At 41.5% G+C, this 20,539-nt stretch overlaps 1 protein-coding gene across 2 annotated transcripts in view; it reads left to right on the forward strand.

Annotated features, from left to right (window-relative positions):
• Window positions 1-2,696: 2,696 nt before the first annotated feature.
• LIPC (lipase C, hepatic type) overlaps window positions 2,697-20,539 on the forward strand; it is a 94,538-nt gene continuing 76,695 nt past the window's right edge. The window contains exons 1-2 of one of the 2 annotated variants that reach the window (XM_075045381.1): window positions 2,697-2,927; window positions 15,513-15,575. Coding sequence is in view for 1 of the 2 variants with exons in the window: in XM_075045380.1 (XP_074901481.1) it covers window positions 2,888-2,927 (40 nt within the window). In the remaining variant the exon portion in view is untranslated. The remainder of the gene's footprint in view (window positions 2,928-15,512; window positions 15,576-20,539) is intronic. The other variant, XM_075045380.1, reaches the window with a different exon arrangement.

Genomic DNA, 20,539 nt, shown 5'->3' on the forward strand with positions numbered 1-20,539 from the left:
ACAACTGGTTGGCTCCAAGTGGCTCTAGTCAGATCTTGTTCAGACATCGCTGGGGGTGAGGGGGAGCACAAAATCACCCTATAGTGACTGATGGCAATGGTAAAATAAACATTTGCCTCCTGCCAATCTCATGGAATTTCCTTTTCACTTCTAGACAGTTTGGAGCTGTGAAAGGACATGAATGTTAAGAGACCAAAACTCTTCTGTAGATCAGTGAAACATATTCAGCATATTCTATAGTTAGGGGGATTTTGAACTTCATTACCTAATGACTCGGATGTAGAAGTCTCAGTCTGAGTGAAAGTGGTGCAGTCCCACTACCCCCAAAGCCTTCACCTCTCTGTTTCAGAGATCTGATTACGCTAATCATGCCGTTTGCTTGGAGATTGATTTTCATGACATAACCACCCACCTCCTATGCATAGAACTGGTACCACCAACTCATTTCACACAAGCCACACAACAAACCAGGAGATATCAACCCAGAGGCTAAAATAGGGTAAGAAACTGGCATTTAGATCATAGTAAAGCCTGCTCTCAGAGCACAGGGGCTGACAATCAGATTAAGAATCACTGTTCTGATCAGATGAAACAGATTCTAATCTTCGGTGTGAGATTTTAGCCCAGAACAGTAGGATGGGTTAAAATATCCTGAATTAAGCACCTAATCAGGTCTAAAATCTGATGTGACCGGCTTCACACTACTCCAAAACCCCAAGTGTCATTTTTTGTGCTTCTAGCACATTTTTTGTCCTGGAACTAAGACCACACGAGGGCAGTGTGGGGGGGAGTAAAATCCAGGGATATGAATTAAACTATAAACCTGAGTTTCCTGCCTCTTCATGAAATCTGGAGAGGTAGAGCTGTGTACACTGAGTGGCCTGCATTTATCCCACAAACTAGACATGAAAGTTTAACACTTCTGTTCAGCCTCCTCTTTTTTTCTCTGTCTTTTCTCCCTCCTCACATTTTATTTCCTTCTCACCTGCTGTGAATATTCTCTTTGCTAGAGAGCTGTGGCTTCAAAGTGCCTCAGAGATTGAGACTTCAGTGTACTTTGTTCTGCAAACATACAGTGAATTGGCTCCTAACAGGAGGGAAACTGTAAGAGATATGGAAAGTGGTACGCCAGGCCTGCAATTTGGAGAGGTGAACATTTTGTGCTGGAGCAAAGTCTCCAGAACTGTGGTTAAATGTCCATGTCCTCATCTAAACCAAAAGGCAAATTCCCCTGGGAAAGCAAACAAGAGCAACGTCCTTGTCTTAGCCAAGCATCATTTTCATATCATTTCCCTAGGCTAGGAAATATATTCTTCAGAAACTCTCAGCTAAGCACCTTTTCCCCTCAAACCCTCTGCAGGGTTCGTTTCTCTAACTCACTGGGACAGCTGTTCAAGTGTTTTTTTCAAGAAGAAAGCAGCCAGATTTCTTAAAATCCTCTAGCTAAGTTTTACTGTGAACATGCTCTTAATACATACAGTATGTACTTATGTAAACTTGAGAGTATTAATTTAAGTTTGTATGCATTGTACTTGACTGATCATTTAGCTCCACTATAATCTTAAAAGATAAGTCTCCTAGGACATAGTTGCAGTATTCTGCAATTTCTTTACCTTCAGTTTTGGCTTCATAAGCAATTGATTATTTTAAAATTGGTATTGCCATCCTATCTAGTTAGATGCAGTGATAAACAAGAGGTCTTTCTCAGATCCTTAAGGAAAAGTACCATTTCCTAATAATCACACTCAGTATCCTGTTCAAAGATGGATTTTTATCCATTACATGCTTTTTCTCCTGCTGCGCAATTCTTGTTAAAGCACAGAAACATCTTCTTCTGTTTCAACATGTGCTGCATTACATCCCCTGTATCATCCATGCCAGCCACAGCTGTGACACTGTATCCTTGATGAAAGCAAGAAAATTAATGAGGTAGAACCTTTCTATCCAAAACCCAGGTAGATTTGCTTCCACAAAATTATGCTTTTCAGGGTATTCCTTCATGAAATACTGCAAAACAGACTTACGACATTCTCAGTCACAACTGATGGTAAGATAAGAAGCCCACTAACTGCTTCTGTATATCATATAAACTTTTCCTTGAACAGTTGTTTTGTATTTGTCCCTGTATCTGATCAATTAAACCCCATGTTAGGGCTTCATTTTTATTTCTATTTCCTTCAAAATTCATATATTATGACAGGGACCTGTTTTCCTGTATGAGATCCAGCATGTAGAAGACCACTGTGCACATTTTTATCTGCACATGAGCTTAGGCATCCTTTGTCATAACAGGAAATCTGATCTCGCTCATACACAATTCCTTATTCTTTCATTCGGCCATAACACTGGCTTCATAGTAACTGCTCATTATAGGCAAAATACTGGTCTCTTTTAGGGAATGACAGACCAGCCTTTGACTTAAAAATGGCCAAGATCTGGGCCTAAATCTTTTCTGTCTTCTCTTCTGCCTCTGATAGTTTGCTATAATTTGAGAGAAGCAGTTCTGCTGAGTTTGGGTAAACAAATGTTATGGTTGTCTCACAGACAGAATAGCATTTAGCTCATAGCAGAGGCTTGTTATTTTACAGTTAAAAAAAGCCAATTCTGAGATCCTGTCCTGGATGCCTAAATGCATATGTGACTTACTTATATAGTGTATTTTGTGTATTTTGGCACAAGGATGTTGTACACAATGATCTTATTTAGCAATATTTTGAAGAACGTGCCAATTTTGAAAAAGCAGTCATTCAAATATGTGACAGAGTTGTGCCTTCTGTTGAAGAGGATAGAAAATTGAGAAATGTTTGCTTGTGATATCTATCCACTGTTTCTAAGAAGGGAATCTTCATTAACATCTTCTTTCAATTTTCATTTTACAAAATAGTTTATGCCAAACTGGAACATATCATCAAGTAAGGCGAAGTTGGGTAAGCACGTTTTTTTTATATAATAAGTACATTGTGGTCCGAATTCTGTTCAGACTGAAGTTGTTTCACTAAGTTGCTTTTTTACAGAGACGTTAGAATGAAGGCTTAAAATCAGCATAAGATCCGTTGTTACTTATGAATGAGAATATTAGTGAAAAGACTAATTGGTTCATATGAGAGGTTTAAGAATCAGCTGTTATTCTTAATATCCAGGGCTGGTCCTTCAAGACAAAAAGAATTGACTCATCCTGGGACCCAAATATTGCAGTGTTGAGGCTCCATTATCTACTACGTCAGAATGAGAATTGCTGACATGTAAATTTTACTTAGTTTTTAATAGGTTCTCCAATATAATTTAACATCAGTGAATGGACTATTATTGAAAGGAAGGAAAAGGCTGTGTATTGTTTCTGTTTGGATAAAAAAATGCTGATTTTCCTAAGTGATTTAGATGTCTATACACTACTGAAATCCAAATGAGAATCTGTAATTCTGCTGAAATTGTTAATGGTGTAGTCACTGTGTTTCCCTTTTTCTTTTAATAATAGATTTCTCTGTTTTCTTTTAAAGTTCTGTACATGATATACAAAGGAAAAAAATCCAAAATGAAAGAGAGCTAAATGCTGTTCAGGCACCATCCTAAAGCTGTTTTGTAATTTGAAATATTCAACATCATATTATAACATCAATGAATGAATACTTGGCAAGATTGACTAAAACAGATTTGAAAGAGGAAAACTAGCAACCATTTAACAGTGCAAAAGGGCTCTAACAGTCATGATTCAGAGCCTGTGAGAAATGTGATATGATTGGTTATTGTTGTGTCTGCCAATTAAATAAAGCTCATCAAATTATTCATAGTAAATAAAGTCCTTTTCAAAATGAACCCATTTTACTCATAGCAGACTGTTCAAAGGTGCTTCAATTTCTCTAAATGCTTTTTTTTTTTTTTTTTTTTGGTATGGTAGGGATTAGGAGGCCATCCACAATGGTCAGCAGGCCCTTTGACTGGTAATGTGCACAATATGATTTTTTTTGTTCTTTCGCTTGATGACAAACTTTGACCTTCTGGAGGGAATTGATACTTTCCTATTTGTAAAGAACATTGTACTTTCAGTACAGTTTCATAAGAGAGAAAATAAAAAAGAAAGAGCACCAATACATCCTAACAGCACTAAGAATAAATCCTACCAATGTATAGAAACATGATAATAATTTCAGATAACAACTAATGAACTGAACACTTCTGGTATAAACGCTTCAATGTTAGGAAAGAAAAACTGGAGGGATTTAGAGTTCTGGTACCAGTCACACAACAACTGACAGATACTGAATAGTCATATCCAAGTTCACTGTGAACACCTGAACATAGCACTCCAAATATAGCACCTTCATTCCAAACCATATAATACTTTAAAATCCATATATATTTTTGTTGTTCTCTGAATACTGCACTTCCCCATAGGTTTATGCTACACTTCACAAATCCATGGCTAAAAAGGCTAATGCTCAAACCACTAGCTGCAGTTTGGAGATGGCAGCCTCATTCAATGAGGTAGAAAGAAACTGCGGAGCTCAAACTACCACAGTATTACTGCTGATAAACATTTGCACCCAGACAGTCTCCCACTTGGGTCCTGACCAAGTCAGTGGTACTCCTCAGCACGGATGTGATACAGCCACTCACTCAGAGATGGTGGGGAGCTGCACAAGAGCCTGGACTGTCCTGTGCCACTGGACTTCATTACTGGGTCAAGACCTCGCCAGCTCTCTGTAGAAGGTTGTATCTTCTCAGTTTTGCTAAGTACTGATTTGACTTCTAGGCATGTAAAAATATATTTAGTAATAGCTTTGGTGCTGGAAATAAATTTCTGATTTTTCCTGACTATAAATCTGCTAACCAATGAGGGAGAAAGAAGCTGCTTAAACTTAGGAGAATGGGAGTGCAGCTTGGCTTTGTACTTGGTAAACTCAAGTTATCTACAGAAAGAAAATTCTCCAGCTCTACAGCATAGTCTGCTTTCAGGTTATATGAAAAGATCAGATAGTGCTTCTACTTGCAACACAGAGACAAAGGTTAATGAAAGCCAAGGCCTTTAGGTTAAAATTTGTTCCTTGCTGCCACTGTAACCATTCTGTGGATTAGATAAGAGTGCTTTCTTGCCACGTGGCTCTCCCACAACGAGAACAAGTTCACATGAATAACTTTTTCATTTCACTGTTTGTGTTTAGACTATTCCATTTTTTTAGAAACAGCTGTGCAGATGAGCATCTAAGCTTAAAAATATTCCCGGCAAGTAGTTCAGGTGCTATACGATGACCAGAGCACTGGAAACCAAGGATGACACTGTAGCTAAACAGCACAGTAGGAAGATAAAGCCTGTAAAAGCGTCTGGCTCATATATTATGCTGTTTTAGGCTTTCCCTCACCTTTCAGGCAGAGTATGGACCTTTTTAAAAGAAGCTATAACATAATTAGAACAAAATATAGAACCTTAAGAAACCATGCATAGAATTTCTGGAATAGTTTATCAGACTTCTCAACAATTTTATCTCCTTCGCTTCTGGAAAAAAAAACCCAAAGTGCATCCCAGTAGCTAGCCTCATTATACAGAAACAGGTATCCACAAAGTACTGAGCCTCCTGTTTCTAGTAAACCTCCACTCTCCCTTTGCTTCCCATTTTGCTCTGTAATTTTGCGATTTGCTTCTCAGTGAAAGTACCTTTTTCATGATAATCAGCAGCCACCAGCTTCCCAGGCCATGAGCATACACCCTCTGTTCCCAAATAGTCTCTGTCCTTCATCCAGCTACCTCACCAAATACCACCAGTTTCCCCTGTTCAGTGAACGCACTTCAATGCCTGCATGTTCTGGGTGTAAAATTTTTTTCTATGATAACATTTATACATACAGCACCTTTTGTCCCCAAACCTTTTAATCAAGCTAAAGATATACATGCTTTGTCCAGAGGTCATTTAATCCACCATGGAAATGCAACCAGCCATGGTTTGAAAAGCAGCAACAGTTAATAGTGCATAGCAATGTAAGAGCAGTTTAGGTCAGCAAACTATGAATGCATTTGTTCCCAGTGAAGCTGTTGCTGTAATTTAGGAAAGGAGTAAGTAGAATAATAACTTGGTTTGGAGTTTGGCCAGGAGACCAAAATTAACAGCATTCAGACTTCAGTTAAAATGTTCAAGTGTTTAAAATGGCCACAAATGATGTGGACCTAAGTTTTACGTTTCATTTGAAAGATGGATGAGCAGGTCATTTTGCTGTCAGTGAGTCCCTAATTGGTTTGCCTCAGAGCATTTTTTTGATCAATACTTTTTACTTCTTTGTGTAACAAAGATTCTGCATTCATCATCTCAATTCTTCTACAGTCAATGCCTTGCAATCCCTTAGTTATAAACCCCATGCTCTAGTATGGCAAAAATGAAGCAACTGGAGTAACTATATCGTAGTGTGTACTCTGAAAAGCCCTGAGTTTGGTTAAACTAATAATTTTTTCTTATACCCATGAGGAAGACCAAGAACTTTCCATCCAATGGTTTTAGGGTAAATTAGGTTTCTGCTAGGAGCTGCTTTTTCTGCTTTTTCTACTTCTTTACCAAAACAAATATCAGAAAGAAAAGTGTCCTTTGCAATCTTAATTTGATGACTGACTGGGGATTTGGATGCCCTAGGATTATTTGGGGTTGTCCCAGGTGAGTAATTGTTTTTATCCCTGCCTCATATGGCATAGAGAATCTTATGGATGCTCAATCCCTTCACCAGGGCTTAGGACAAGGGCTCAGCTTAGCCTTGTTAGTCCATTTACTGAAGGCCAGTCTTCTGTGATCATGAATCAGAGCTGGTAAATACTCTTGACATGAACATGGACAAAAGACACATGACTATTTGCATAAGCAAAAGCCATAGCGCAGAGACAATTACATGGGGAATGTTTTTTTTCAAGGGAGTATCTTTCACTCACAGCAACCTGGAATATGCTGCATCCACATTAGTAACATGCTCTTTGCTACAGTATCACATCAAGATTGCTGCACCAGCCAAGCTACATGAGTGCAGACTTAGCCAGGCCTATAATCTACTTTTGATCTTGGCAGTAACTTCCCACTGACATAAATGATAGGTCTGGTTTTAGTCATGGAGTTCACAGAGCCTAACATTTACACTCTGACCCATAATTATATTTAGAATATACACACACCCCTTCCTGCACAGAGAATAAAAAACTGCACAGTACATCTTTCAGGAAGACCATAAAGATGCCACTCATCCATCCCTAAAGACAAAATTCCTTTTCAAAGCTTTCCATCATGCTGCGCAGTTGTTGTTAATATGTTGCCAACCTCCTACATGTATCATACAAAGAAGACCAGGGAAATAACTAGGATACAATTTCATTATCCAGGTTAAAAATGTCCTTCCTTACAGCAGTTATTGAGAAAGTACTGCATGTTACAAGCTATGACCAAGGTATTTCTTTCATCAAACATAATGAAGCTGGAGCAAGCAATGTGAGACTTAACATCTCTGTGACTTTTTACCTCAGGAGGCCAATATAAAGCAGAAGGCTTTTTCAAGTTATTTTATTATAAAAGTGAGTGAGTGATATGCATGCTTAAAACACGCACTGAGGGAATGAGAGGCTGCAAAATATTAAAGTAACCCTAGACCACATTAGCATAGCTTTGATCTGCAAGAACAGTACTGGCAATAAACTTTAGCTTTGTACTGATTTTTTTAAACTTCACCATAGTTACTTGTAATATCCTTTGTTATGTCAAATCTTAACTTCAAATTCAGCATGCAAATTGCCCCATGTGTTTAAGTCTGGTCCTGATTTATATGAAAATCACATTCTGTTTCTTCAAAGGTTGACTGAATGAAGTCCAAGAACTGTAGTCAAAGGACGCTTTTTTTGGTTTCAAGTTAGCAGTTGAAGTTAAAAGATGTGATGCTTATGTTGCCTGTACTTAAAATTGTTATACCATAGTAATCTAGAAAGCTTACCATAAAAATTCCCTAATACTTGTGCACTAAAAATGTTATTTGGGGGTATTTTTAGAAGGCCATCTGATTTGTCATCTCTAAAGGAGGAGCATCAGTATTCCTTCAGGTGACCAGAGTGCCTGCACAGGGAAAAGAACCTACTCACTTTTGAAATGTTCCATTTTCTATAGAACTAAGTTTCTGTCACTCAAAACAGCACAACAATTCTTGAAAGAAATGGAAAAATGAAACCTATTTCCCAGAAGGCATCATACTAACCACTGCAGCTCATGCACTTTTAATATATTTATGGCTTATATATATTGTAGTAATTCCTCCTGAGGTAGGCCAAACTTTTAAGGAATTTTATTCACTTTCTTCTGGGACTGAAAGTCATTCTCCTCCTGAATCAGTCTGTTCCAGAAAAGGATCATAATGGCATTTTGATGTTGCTTGGAAAGGAGATGACTGGAGCTCTACAGTCCTGACTAACTTGGAAAGTCAGGGATCAGCTGTAGTGTGAGCTGCATCCCCAGGGCCTGCCCCAGAGGTGCCACCAGCCCAGAAGCAGTAAGCACAGAAGCATTGCTGCACCTGGCCGTACAGCATTTTAGCACAATTCTCCGGCTGCATATTGGGTTCATTCCTTGTGATACAGAGTCAACTCTTTAAAAGTCAGATATTCAAGGGGGTTCTTCCGCTGCACCCACTAGTCTCAATGCACCCAACTTGCCTGGGCAAAATCCAAACCCAATTTCCTTAATAGAAGAGCACCACTCCTATTCATAAGCACCAGTGAAAGTAAGCAGACTTGTAGGGAAGCACTTTGCTTCAGAAATGATGGTATACATATACATTTTATACTTGAATTTTCCTTATTTTGTGCATTAGGAAACTGCCAACATTATACAGTGTCAACTATCATCACGTCCATAGTAACTGGGCCATGTAATTCATTACTTGTAGCTATCGCTACAAAGCCAAGTGTTTAACATAAAATTGCTTACATGGCTTTGACTTAGCCAATCACATGCACTGAATGAATGAGGAAATATTGTCTAAATCCTTATTTTCAAGTTATTATCTAAATTCTTTGTTGTCATATTCTGTTGTATTCATTTTGATAAGCACTTAATTTAACATCAGGTAATTTTTTTCTTCTAAGTAATGGGATCATCTCCCAAAAGCAATTCCTTTTGCTTTCTTTTTTTGTTTTGTTTTATAAAATGAAATCATCACCATGTAACCCAGACTAATAGCTCCCCTGACAATATATCAGCAAAATACATGGATATATGGCTCAAAATGTAAGCAAATACAAGCAAAATACTGTATGTCCAAACCTGCCTGCCTTAGGCTGTCAAAATTCCCAGTGAAGACTGGCTGTATGTTATATGCGCCATATCAGTACTAATGGCTCTCTAAGGACTACAGCTGTAGTCATCTGCCAGTGATACAGCCTCAATATCCTTTGCTATGAAATCTAAAATGTGATACACATATTCTGTAATTCCAAGTAAGAACTTAATTTCATTATGTATTTTGTTCCTCTCAAAGGGAACAAGTATTACAATGCATAAAACAAAGCCTTGAAAAAGGGAAAAAGGATATCAAGAACCTATAGCTAAATCAAAAAGAATCTAGAAACTACACCAGTTCTTCAAGTTAGACCAACTCTGTCTAAGTCTAAATGGAAAAATAAAACTGGAGGGAAGGGATGCCATCCAGAGGGACCTTGACAGACTTTAAAGGTGGGCCCATGCAAACCTCATGAAGCTCAACAAGGCCTAGTGCAAGGTTCTGCACATGGGTCGGGGCAATCCCAAGCACAAATACAGGCTGGGTGACAAGTGGGTTGAGAGCAGCCCTAAGGAGAAGGACTTGGGGGTGCTGGTTGACAAGAAGCTCAACACGACCCAGCAATGTACGCTTACAGCCCAGAAAACCAATCACATCCTGGGCTGCATCAAAATAATTGTGACCAGCAGGTCAAGGGAGGTGATTCTCCCCTTCTACTCCACTCTCATGAGACCCTGCATGGAGTACTGCATTCAGCTCTGGGGCCCCCAACATACAAAAGACATGGACCTGCTCAAGCAGATCCAGAGGAGGGCCAGGAAGATGATCAGGGGCTGGAGCACCTCTCCTATGAGGATAGGCTGAGAGAGTTGGGGTTGTTTAGCCTGGAGAAGAGAAGCCTCCAGGGAGACCTTATAGCAGCCTTCCAGTACCTAAAGGGGGCCTACAGGAAGGCTGGAGAGGGACTTTTTACCAGGGCATGTAGTGATAGGACAAGGGGTAATGGCTTTAAACTGAAAGAGGGTAGATTTAGATTAGACATAAGGAAGAAATTCTTCACTGTGAGGGTGGTGGGGCACTGCAACAGGTTGCCCAGAGACGTGGATGCCCCATCCCTGGAAGTGTTCAAGGCCAGGTTGGATGGGGCTTTGAGCAACCTGGTCTAGTGGAAGGTGTCCCTGCCCAGGGCAGGGGGGTTGGAACTGGGTGATCTTTAAAGGTCCCATCCAACCCAAACCATTCTATGATTCTGTGATACATGTTTATACATTACTTTAAACCCCTTCTTAAAGAGTCATTCTTCTGGAAATTACCCTATTACCAATCCCCCAGTTATTTTGGAATTTATTATTTTCAGAGGAAAGGTATTGGAAGTCAATTAAAATCAGTTCCTTTGTAACTGAATATTCAGTTCCTTTGAAAGTCAGACTTGGGGTCATGCTCGTCCAAATATTTAAGAACTGTTCTTAAAGTTGCCATATTTCTTTAAATGTTCAGGATTTTTGCTACTGTGAAATTTTGTAAGATTAATTCATAACAGAAATTGTCATCACCTCACTGGGATCCCTAGGGACACTTCTAAAAGCTTTTAAGCAGACTTTTCTTTTTTTCACTAAAAAGAATTATGGAAAAATTCTGCACCCATCTCAAAACTTACATTGATATATGATCTATAAAAACACATTGGCATCCTGATTTCTTGATATGAATTCTTATTTCTGCAGCAAAAAGGAGTGGGAAAATGTGACATTAAATGTTTTGCTCAATACTGAGCCTTAAATTTTGAGTAAATGACTCATTTGAATTTTCGTGTTAACTTATCTCTTGACAAATACCATACGGAATGGACAGGCAAAAATAGAGGCAGCATTTTGAGGAATTTATTTGCTGCCATTTGGAGACTATCATTTCAGAGCAAATGGAATTCAAATTTTATCTCTTTTGCATTAACAAAACCTGAGTATTTGAAGTATAATAACTTTTGTAGAATTTCACATGGTAATTTCACTAATCTGGAACAAACAGACTGGAAGACACATTTTTTTAAGAATTAATATGGTAGAAACACAATAACCTCTTTTTATAAAAAAAATTGAGGGTATTAAAATGGTCCTGTAGTTCTATAAAGAAAAAAACCCAACAAATATTTAGTTACCAATTGCATTTTAAATATATTTCAGATAAAAGATTCGTAGTACTGAGCAAAGGTGCATCTTTATTAGGCCTTCTGTATCAAAGTAAAATTACTGTAATTATAATGAATTATGCATTTGTGTTATGCACCAGTAACACAAAAAACCCACAGCATATTTTGCATTCTTATTCCATTTTTCACAATGAGACTTCCCAGAGTTCATTACAAGAAACATATATAGGTAATTTGGTAATATTTTAGAAATAGTACATTGTAGTAAGATGGTTTAACAAGATAGCAGAATGTGACCTACAAATATACAGCCTAAAGCATTTATCCAATGCTTTGCCAGTTTTGAAAATGTTTTGTTAGTGCAATGTCTTTCAATCTTTGGACTTCCACTTCCCTTTCTTGTTTTCTAGAGGAGGTGAAAGTCCATGAATAGCAAATTCAGACCTACCATGAACAGACACACTTTTCTCAGTCACCTTTTATAACATTTTAGGAAATTGCCCTAAGCCACTGGTATAGGTTTGAAAGCATTGTGTTAGTGTACTGCAACAAACCAAACATTTCCAGTTACATGTAGATTTTAGAGAGTTATCTTCTACAATATACCTTATAGCTGCAAAACACTACTCATCACATTTTTAAGGACAGGGGCTTTAAGGACAGGACGGGGACTGAATTCCTCAATGTGTCCAAGAAGTAAAATTATAAATTACAAAAGAGAGAAAGAGGAAACCAAGAACAGTTTGACAGCACCGATAAAATAGGAAATTCTCATGGTTTATCCAACCTGTTTCATGCAAAACAATAGGGGAATTGGTATTGTCAGTTAATTATTGCTCATGTATAGGTGATTCCTAGAGGGTCTGATCCATGGTGCTAGACACTACACAAACATGTTGAGAAAATGCTTCTTTTGTCCAAATATGTGTTTAGTTAATAGTAAGCTATAAGGCAAGCTTCTAAACTATATCTTTAAAGGGGCACCATGAAAGACCAACTCAGGTTGGGTAAGAATTTTAGTCACCTTTTCACCTGATTTGGATACAGTTTCTGACACAAAACTGCCAACCCTGCAGGCCTGAGTCCAAGCTGGCTTCCTGGATTATACAATGAGCAACAACATTGCCAAAAATTTCACAGCACTAAATAAATGTGACCGAACTCTGCATATTTCCCTCCAATCCCCAAAGCCTCTTACCTGAGGCTAGCATTTGCAGTGGAATATGCCATGAATGTACAGGAGTACTCTGTGAATGCTTGGTACTGCAGCCCTCTTATGCTGCTCATTGCTTTTATCCTGAGACAGAAGAAGGTGAGGTGTAGCCGGTGTCCCACACACTCAGTGGGCAAGGTTGTGTCTCTTCAGACATCTGACCTGTTTGGAGAACATCTCCCTGGAGCCAGGTGGTGTGGTTAGACTGCAAAGGCACACCTGAACCAGCACAGCTAATTCTGTAGGGCCCTCTGGTGCCACAGCCACAGCCATAGCCCTGATGAGGTCTACACAGCCCAGGCTACGGTAGATAAACAGCTGATTGTGGCAAATTACCTTAATACTAGATGAGGAGCATCTACGTACCTCTCTATTTCTGTGTAGACCATCATCCCTCATTAAAGTGTTCCCCTCCAATGAGCAAAGGAAATAAAATCTTTTCTGTTGATTTGAAATAATAAAATGAACCAAAACACTGACTGATATATTTTCCATATCCCCTGTAGTTAGAAGAGAATGCTCTATGTCTATCTTAATTAATTTGTACTACCATGGCCAAACTTGCCAGATACCTTAGTTTGAAAAGGCAGACACTTCTCACGTGTCTTTGAATACGTACCAAATATGGATATCTCTCCAAAAGTACATGTAAGTTATAGCAGCAGGATCATTCTCTTTACATGTGGTTTGTGTGCCATTGCATACCTACAATTTCAGGGTTCAGAATGTAACGGGTGCTTACCTGAGGCTGATCCAGAACTTGCATTTTTAAAAGCGTGTTCCTGCATGGCCAGATTAACTAGCTGTCAGGCATGAACTGCAGAGCAGATTGGACCATCTGTGAGGGAATGTGACAAGAAATTTCTATCCAATAGTCTGAATTTTTTCTCTGCAGGAAATTTTGGTACAAGATACCAAATGGAATTTAGAAATGAAAAAAAATATTATTTTGAAGTTATAATTAGAACACAGAAAAGAAAGGAATACATGGCAGGACACTGAGCCCTGCTTGAAATAAGCTAATAAAATCTCCAGGGGAAAGGCTAGCTGCCTGCTTCTGTCCTCTTCCTATGGGTGTGGGGAGGGCACTGCAGGCCAGCGGTGGCTGCCCTGGGTTTTATGCTACAGCATAGAGTGAAGAAACACACAGACATGGAGGTACAGGTCCATGGTGCCACAGCAAGTATGGGCTTAGAAGGTTTGCATCCCATGGATGAAGCCTTTGCAATGGGGCTCTTCTCCATAGTAAATGCATTTCAGCCTGCTTACCTATTCTCCAATCACCGTAAACCTATTAGTCAGCTTGAAAATTTGCAAGATCAACACCTGTGCTTTGCCCCCCCAAGTTATTCAACACATAACATCACCTTTTAAGGTTTTGGGAAAGACAACTACGAAGCTCCCCAGTCAGAAGCCCTAGAAAATGAAGTACAGATTGAAACCATAATCAAGGCCAGGGCAGAAGCATGAGCTCAAGCCAATGCAGGAATCAGAGCAGAAGCAGGGAGCCTGTGTGCAAAGAAATCAGAGTTTGTTGTTGGCTGTAACAGCAAAAAGCCTGAAGTTATCTACTGCAGCAGGTGATGGGGACACAAGACTCCTCAGTGGGTGTCATTGTTTTGCTGTGAATGGAGCCATGGCACACCTCACCATTCACTGACAACAACCAATATTTACTCAAAACCCACAGAAAGTTGATCAGCCCACGAGATTGTAAAAGGAAGACAGCCAACAACTTTTTGGAGCTATTATTTTCATTAGAAAGAAAACATCTGCCCCGCTGAATGTGCGGGATCCCAATAGATGTGGGTAGGTGATGGGAGGAAGCAGTACCCCACTGCAAACGAGCAAAGCTGAGCTACAGCCAAAGAGCACATGGAATGGCTGTTTGCCTCCTGGCATTTACAGTCTGCCCTGGTAATGTGTGTGGTCTAAAAACAATAAATTTGAAGTTAAAGTTTTTGATGTAGGAACATATAACCATGTGTGGGAAAACGTATTCTGTTAACATTTATGTTCGTTTAACAGGCATTCACTTCAAAGTGAGTTCTGAGATATAAAAATAGCAGAAATATGCAAGGGAAAAAAATGTTCAACGTTTTTCTTAAGCTTTGCTCCCATCTGTTAGATTGAAGTATTCAATTAGATACAAAACTATTACTTTGACTTATATAGCACCTTTCCTCCAGAAAATACAATGTCATTTACAGGAGATTCATTCAGCCTCACCACACTCCAAAAAAATAAGTACTATTGAAGTCCCTTTAGCAAATGGGACATCTGAGCCAGCGGAAAGTTGAGTGAATTACAAACGAGCTAACAGGAAATTAGGGACACAGAAAGAAATCAGATCCAAACACCTGGTTCCTAATGTCATATTTTAAATACTAGATACAATGTTGCTGCTTATGTTTTTAAGATGAATGTTGTGGAATTGTTTAAAGGCATTTCTTAATAGACAACAAAACTGTTCAGAAAAAACAGCTTGAGAAAGCAAAAGGCTACTTTTCCTTGTTTTTTTGCTTTCCAATCTGTAAACAATATTAATGATGGCATTAAATACACCTGCTTTGGGGGTATTTTTTTACCAGCTTTGCCTGATGCTGCACAGGACGCGGTACATTATTTTTCTAAGTGAACACATTTTAACAGTAAACAATACTACAGTCAGTGGGAGACATGTGTAGATTGCTTGAAAACCTCATAGTCAGGTGAGTTTGAACAAACCATGGCTCACCAGTGTTAGGAAGGAAGTAAAGAATAAGGGAGAGAATTGCCAATAAAGATGCAGAAAGAAAGACAGAATCAATTCTCAGCAGCACAGGGTATTGGGGTGGAACAAAAGCAAAGACAAAACAGCTGGAAACTACAATACTTACTGTCATGCTATTAGATTTGGTCATTAATTTTTTTTTTTTAAATGCATAGCAACAGTCCTTGATGATCTGCTGTAGCTGGGCTGAACCTTTAAACCACATTTCTGGAGAACAGGTCAGATTCCTCTTTCTCTTTGCTATTGCCCCCGCAAGAGAGGCTGAGGCGGCGGGGGCGTTACCAGGGGCAACCGCGGGAGATTTGAAGGGCCCCGAGGTGCGCGGCGCGGCAGCTGGCGCAGGCAGTTAGTTAGCTCGCGCAGGCAGTTAGTTAGCTCGCGCAGGCAGGGCGCAGCCCCCCCCCCCCCCCCCCCCCTCTTCCCAGCCCGAGAAGGCTACTCAGGCGGTGGGCATCGGCCTCAGAAGGAGACCCAGCTATGGTTGCCGCTCGGGTGAAAGCCATTGCTAGGAAAAACGTGGTGATGCAGACAGAGCTCCCAAGCAAACATGTAGCTGTCCAGGTCTCCGGCTGCAGGCAGTGCCTGAGTCTATCACGGGGGCCGGAGGGCAGCAGACACATCTCCTGCGTGAGCTGTGACCAGGTGGATGATCTGCTCAGCCTGGTGGCAGAGCTGAAGGAGGAACTGGAAAGGTTGAGGAGTATCAGGGAGTGTGAGAGGGAGATAGATTGGTGGACCCACACCCTGCTATCCCTGAGGCAGAGGCAGCAGATGGAGGCTCCGCAAGAAGCGGAGGTTCCCCTGCCCTCTTGCCACCAGGCAGGAGGGGACCTAAGAGATGGAGGGGAACAGATACAGGTCCCTGCTCGGGGAGGCAGGCGAATCCCCTCCTGGTCTGCCTTACCTTCCCAGTTGCCCCTACACAACAGGTATGGGGCTCTGGAACTTGAGGACCAGGTCAATGAAGATCAGGGTGTAGGTGAAGCCCTATCTACGAAGGTGCCTAAGCTCAGTCAGGCAGCCCCACACATTCTCACATCCTCTGAAAAAAGAAAAAGGAGGGTAATTGTTGTAGGTGATTCCCTTCTGATGGGGACAGAGGGCCCAATATGCAGACTTGACCCATCCCACAGGGAAGTCTGCTGCCTCCCTGGGGCCCGAGTAAAAGACATTGCTAGGAAACTCCCTGGTCTGCTTTGACCCTCTGACTATTACCTGCTATTAGTTGTGCAGGTTGGCAGTGATGAGATTGCAGAGAGAAATCCAAAGGCAATCAAAAGGGACTTCAGGGCACTGGGGCGATTGGTGGAAGGATCGCGAGCACAGGTAGTGTTTTCCTCAATCCCTTCAGTGACAGGGAAATATACTGAAAGGAACAGGAAAACACACCTGATTACATGGCTCAGAGGCTGGTGCCATCGCTGGAATTTTGGGTTTTTTGCTCATGGGGAGGTTTACACGGCACCGGGCTTGCTGGCAACAGGTGGAGTCCAGCTATCTCAAAGGGGCAAAAGGATCCTCGCTCATGAGATGGTGGGGCTCATAGAGAGAGGGCTTTAAACTAGGTTTGAAGGGCGAAGTGGATAAACCTAGGCGCACCAGAGATGAGCTTGGGGGCAGCACACCAATGTTGGGGGTGGATTCGATAGCCCAGCTCAAGTGCATCTATGCCAATGCACACAGTATGGGCGATAAAGAGAAGGAGCTGGAAGCCATTGTGCAGCAGGATAGATATGACTTAGTTGCCATCACAGAAACATGGTGGGACGACTCCCATGACTGGAGTGCTCCAATGGATGGCTATAAGCTCCTCAGAAGTGATAGACAAGGTAGGAGAGGTGGTGGGGCGGCTCTCTATGTTAGGGAGTGTTTTGTTTGTGCAGAGCTACACAATTGTGATGACAAGGTTGAGTGCTTATGGGTAAGGATGAGAGGGAAGGCCAATAAGGCAGTTATTGTGCTGGGAGTCTGTTATAGACCACCCAACCAGGTTGAAGAGACAGATGAATCATTCTACAAGTGGCTGGCAGTAGTCTCAGAATCGTGTGCTCTTGTTCTCGTGGGGGACTTCAACTTGCCAGACATCTGCTGGAAACACAACACAGCAGAGAGTAAGCAGTCTAGGAGGTTCCTGGAGTATGTGGAAGATAACTCCCTGACACAGCTGGTAGGTAAGCCAACAAGGGGAGGAGTCTTGCTAGACCTACTCTTTACAAACAGGGAAGGACTGATGGGAGGTGTGATGGTCAGAGGCCGTCTCAGGCTTAGTGACCGTGAAATGATAGAATTCTCAATTTTTGGTGAGGCAAGGAAGGTGGTCAGCAAAACCACCACTATGGACTTCTGGAGGGCAAACTTTGGCCTTTTCAGGACACTGGTTGAGAGAGTCCCTTGGGAGTCAGTCCTGAAGGGCAAAGGGGTCCAGGAAGGATGGACATGCTTTAAGTAGGAAATCTTAATGGCTCAGGACCAGGCTATTCCCATGCGCCGCAAGACGAACTGCCAAGGATAAACGACCAGCCCGGCTGAACAGGGAGCTTTTGCTAGGACTCAAGAAAAAAAAGAGAGTTTATCATCTCTGGAAGAAAGGGCAGGCAACTCAAGAGGAGTACAGGGATCTTGTTAGGTCATGCAAAGAGGAAATTAGAAAGGCAAAAGCTCAGCTAGAACTCAATCTGGCCACTGTCATAAGAGACAACAAAAAATGTTTTTACAAATATGTTAACAATAAAAAGAGAGCCAAGGACAATATCTATCCTTTAATGGATACAGAAGGGAACATTGCCACCAGAGATGAGGAAAAGGCTGAGGTACTTAATGCCTTCTTTGCCTTAGTCTTTAATAGGGACACCAGTTATCCTCAGGGTACTCTGCCCCCTGAGCTGGAAGGCAAGGATGAAGAGCAGAATATACCCCCCATAATCCAGGAGGAAGTAGTTAATGACCTACTACACTGTCTGGACACACACAAGTCTATGGGACCAGATGGGATCCATCCAAGAGTACTGAGGGAGCTGGTGGAGGTGCTTGCCAAGCCACTCTCCACCATTTATCAGCAGTCCTGGTCAATGGGGGAAGTCCCAGTTGACTGGAGGCTTGCCAATGTGACAGCCCTTTACAAGAAGGGTTGGAGGGAGGATCCAAGGAACTACAGGCCTGTCAGCTTGACCTCGGTACTGGGGAAGATTATGGAACAGTTCGTCTTGAGTGCACTCACATGGCATGTGCAGGACAACCAGGGGATCAGGTCCAGTCAGCACAGGTTCATGAAAGGCAGGTCCTGCTTGACCAACCTGATCTCCTTCTATGACCAGGTGACCCGCCTAGTGGATGAGGGAAAGGCTGTGGATTTTGTCTACCTGGACTTCAGTAAGGCCTTTGACACTGTCTCTCATGGCATGCTCCTTGAGAAGCTGGCACCTCATGGCTTAGACAAGTGTACTCTTCACTGGGTAAAAAAATGGCTGGAGCCCAGAGGGTTATGGTGAATGGATTTAAATCCAGTTGGTGGAAGGTCACAAGTGGTGTTCCCCAGGGCTCAGTACTGGGGCCAGTTCTGTTTAATATCTTTATCAATGATCTGGATGAGGGGTTTGAGTGCACGCTCAGCAAGTTTGCAGATGACACCAAGTTGGGAGGGAGGGTTGATCTCCTCGAGGGTAGGAAGGCTCTACTGAGGGATCTGGACAGGCTGGATTGATGGGCTGAGGCCAATTGTATGAGGTTTAACAAGGCCAAGTGCCAGGTCCTGCACTTGGGTCACAACAACCCCATGCAGCGCTACAGGCTTGGGGAAGAGTGGCTGGAAAGCTGCCTGGCAGAAAAAGACCTGGGGGTGCTGGTTGACAGCCACCTGAATATGAGCCAGCAGTGTGCCCAGGTGGCCAGGAAGGCCAACGGCATCCTGGCCTGTATCAGAAATAGTGTGGCCGGCAGGAGCAGAGAAGTGATTGTCCCCCTGTACTTGGCACCGGTGAGGCTGCACCTTGAGTACTGCGTTCAGTTTTGGGCCCCTCGCTACAGGAAAGACATTGAAGTGCTGGAGCGTGCCCAAAGAAGGGCAACCAAGTTGGTGAGGGGCCTGGAGCACAAGTCTTATGAGGAACGGCTGAGGGAACTGGGGTTATTTAGTCTGGAGAAAAGGAGGCTGAGGGGAGATCTTATTGCTCTCTACGACTACCTGAAAGGAGGCTGTAGTGAGGTGGGTGCTGGTCTCTGCTATCAAGTGACTAGTGATAGGACGAGACGAAATGACCTCAAGTTATGGCAGGGGAGGTTTAGGTTGGATATTAGGAAAAATTTCTTTACTGAAAGTGTTGTCAGGCATTGGAACAGGCTGCCCAGGGAAGTGGTTGAGTCACCATCCCTGGAGGTATTCAAAAAGTGCATAGACGAGGCACTTCAGAACATGGTTTAGTGGGCATGGTTGAGGGCTGGACTCGATGATCTTGAAGGTCTTTTCCAACCTAAATGATTCTATGATTTACAAGAAAGGTAACAATAGCAGAAACTTACTGCACCTTGCAGCAATGGCTTTGGTGTCAGAATCATCCCACACCAGGAAAGTATATCTGTTGCTGGCTACAACAGCTTTATGACAACATTGTGCAAAGTGACTAGACAAAGGGAGATGAAGGGAATCCTCTCAGTATTAGATCAAAATCTGGGACAACCTCTGCCGTCAGCATCATGAATACAAATCCATCTGCCATGGTGAAACAACTCTGAATTACATTAGTGTACCTGACAGCAGAATCTGTATCTCAAAAATGGACCTTTACTTAGAAATCCAAAGCCAGCAGTTTTTAAGCATGTACCTAGTGTTAAGGAAGAAATGTAACTGAACTTTTTAGAAATCACTTTACAATTAAAGTATTTGGATAAATCAAATCCCTGAAGACCAAAAAACAACTGAAAACTAACTGTCTCTAGCCTTATCCTTTTTCCAGCATCAGCCACAGTGATAGGGCCATGGTCATACCCAGGGACACTTTCTTAGCGTTCAGAAAAGAAACACCTAACTGACACTCCAGTAGAAAAACAAAAACTCCAATATGAAAATGAAATGGTAATTTTTCAATTAAATCACATTCTAGAGATTTTAAGTAACTCTCAGCCTTCAAGAACTGAAAATAAATTCTATTTATGCACTTTAACACTTGGAAGAATGGGAGGATCAAAG

This window comes from Buteo buteo, chromosome 13, assembly GCF_964188355.1.
Source record: "Buteo buteo chromosome 13, bButBut1.hap1.1, whole genome shotgun sequence".
Lineage (NCBI taxonomy): Eukaryota > Metazoa > Chordata > Aves > Accipitriformes > Accipitridae > Buteo > Buteo buteo.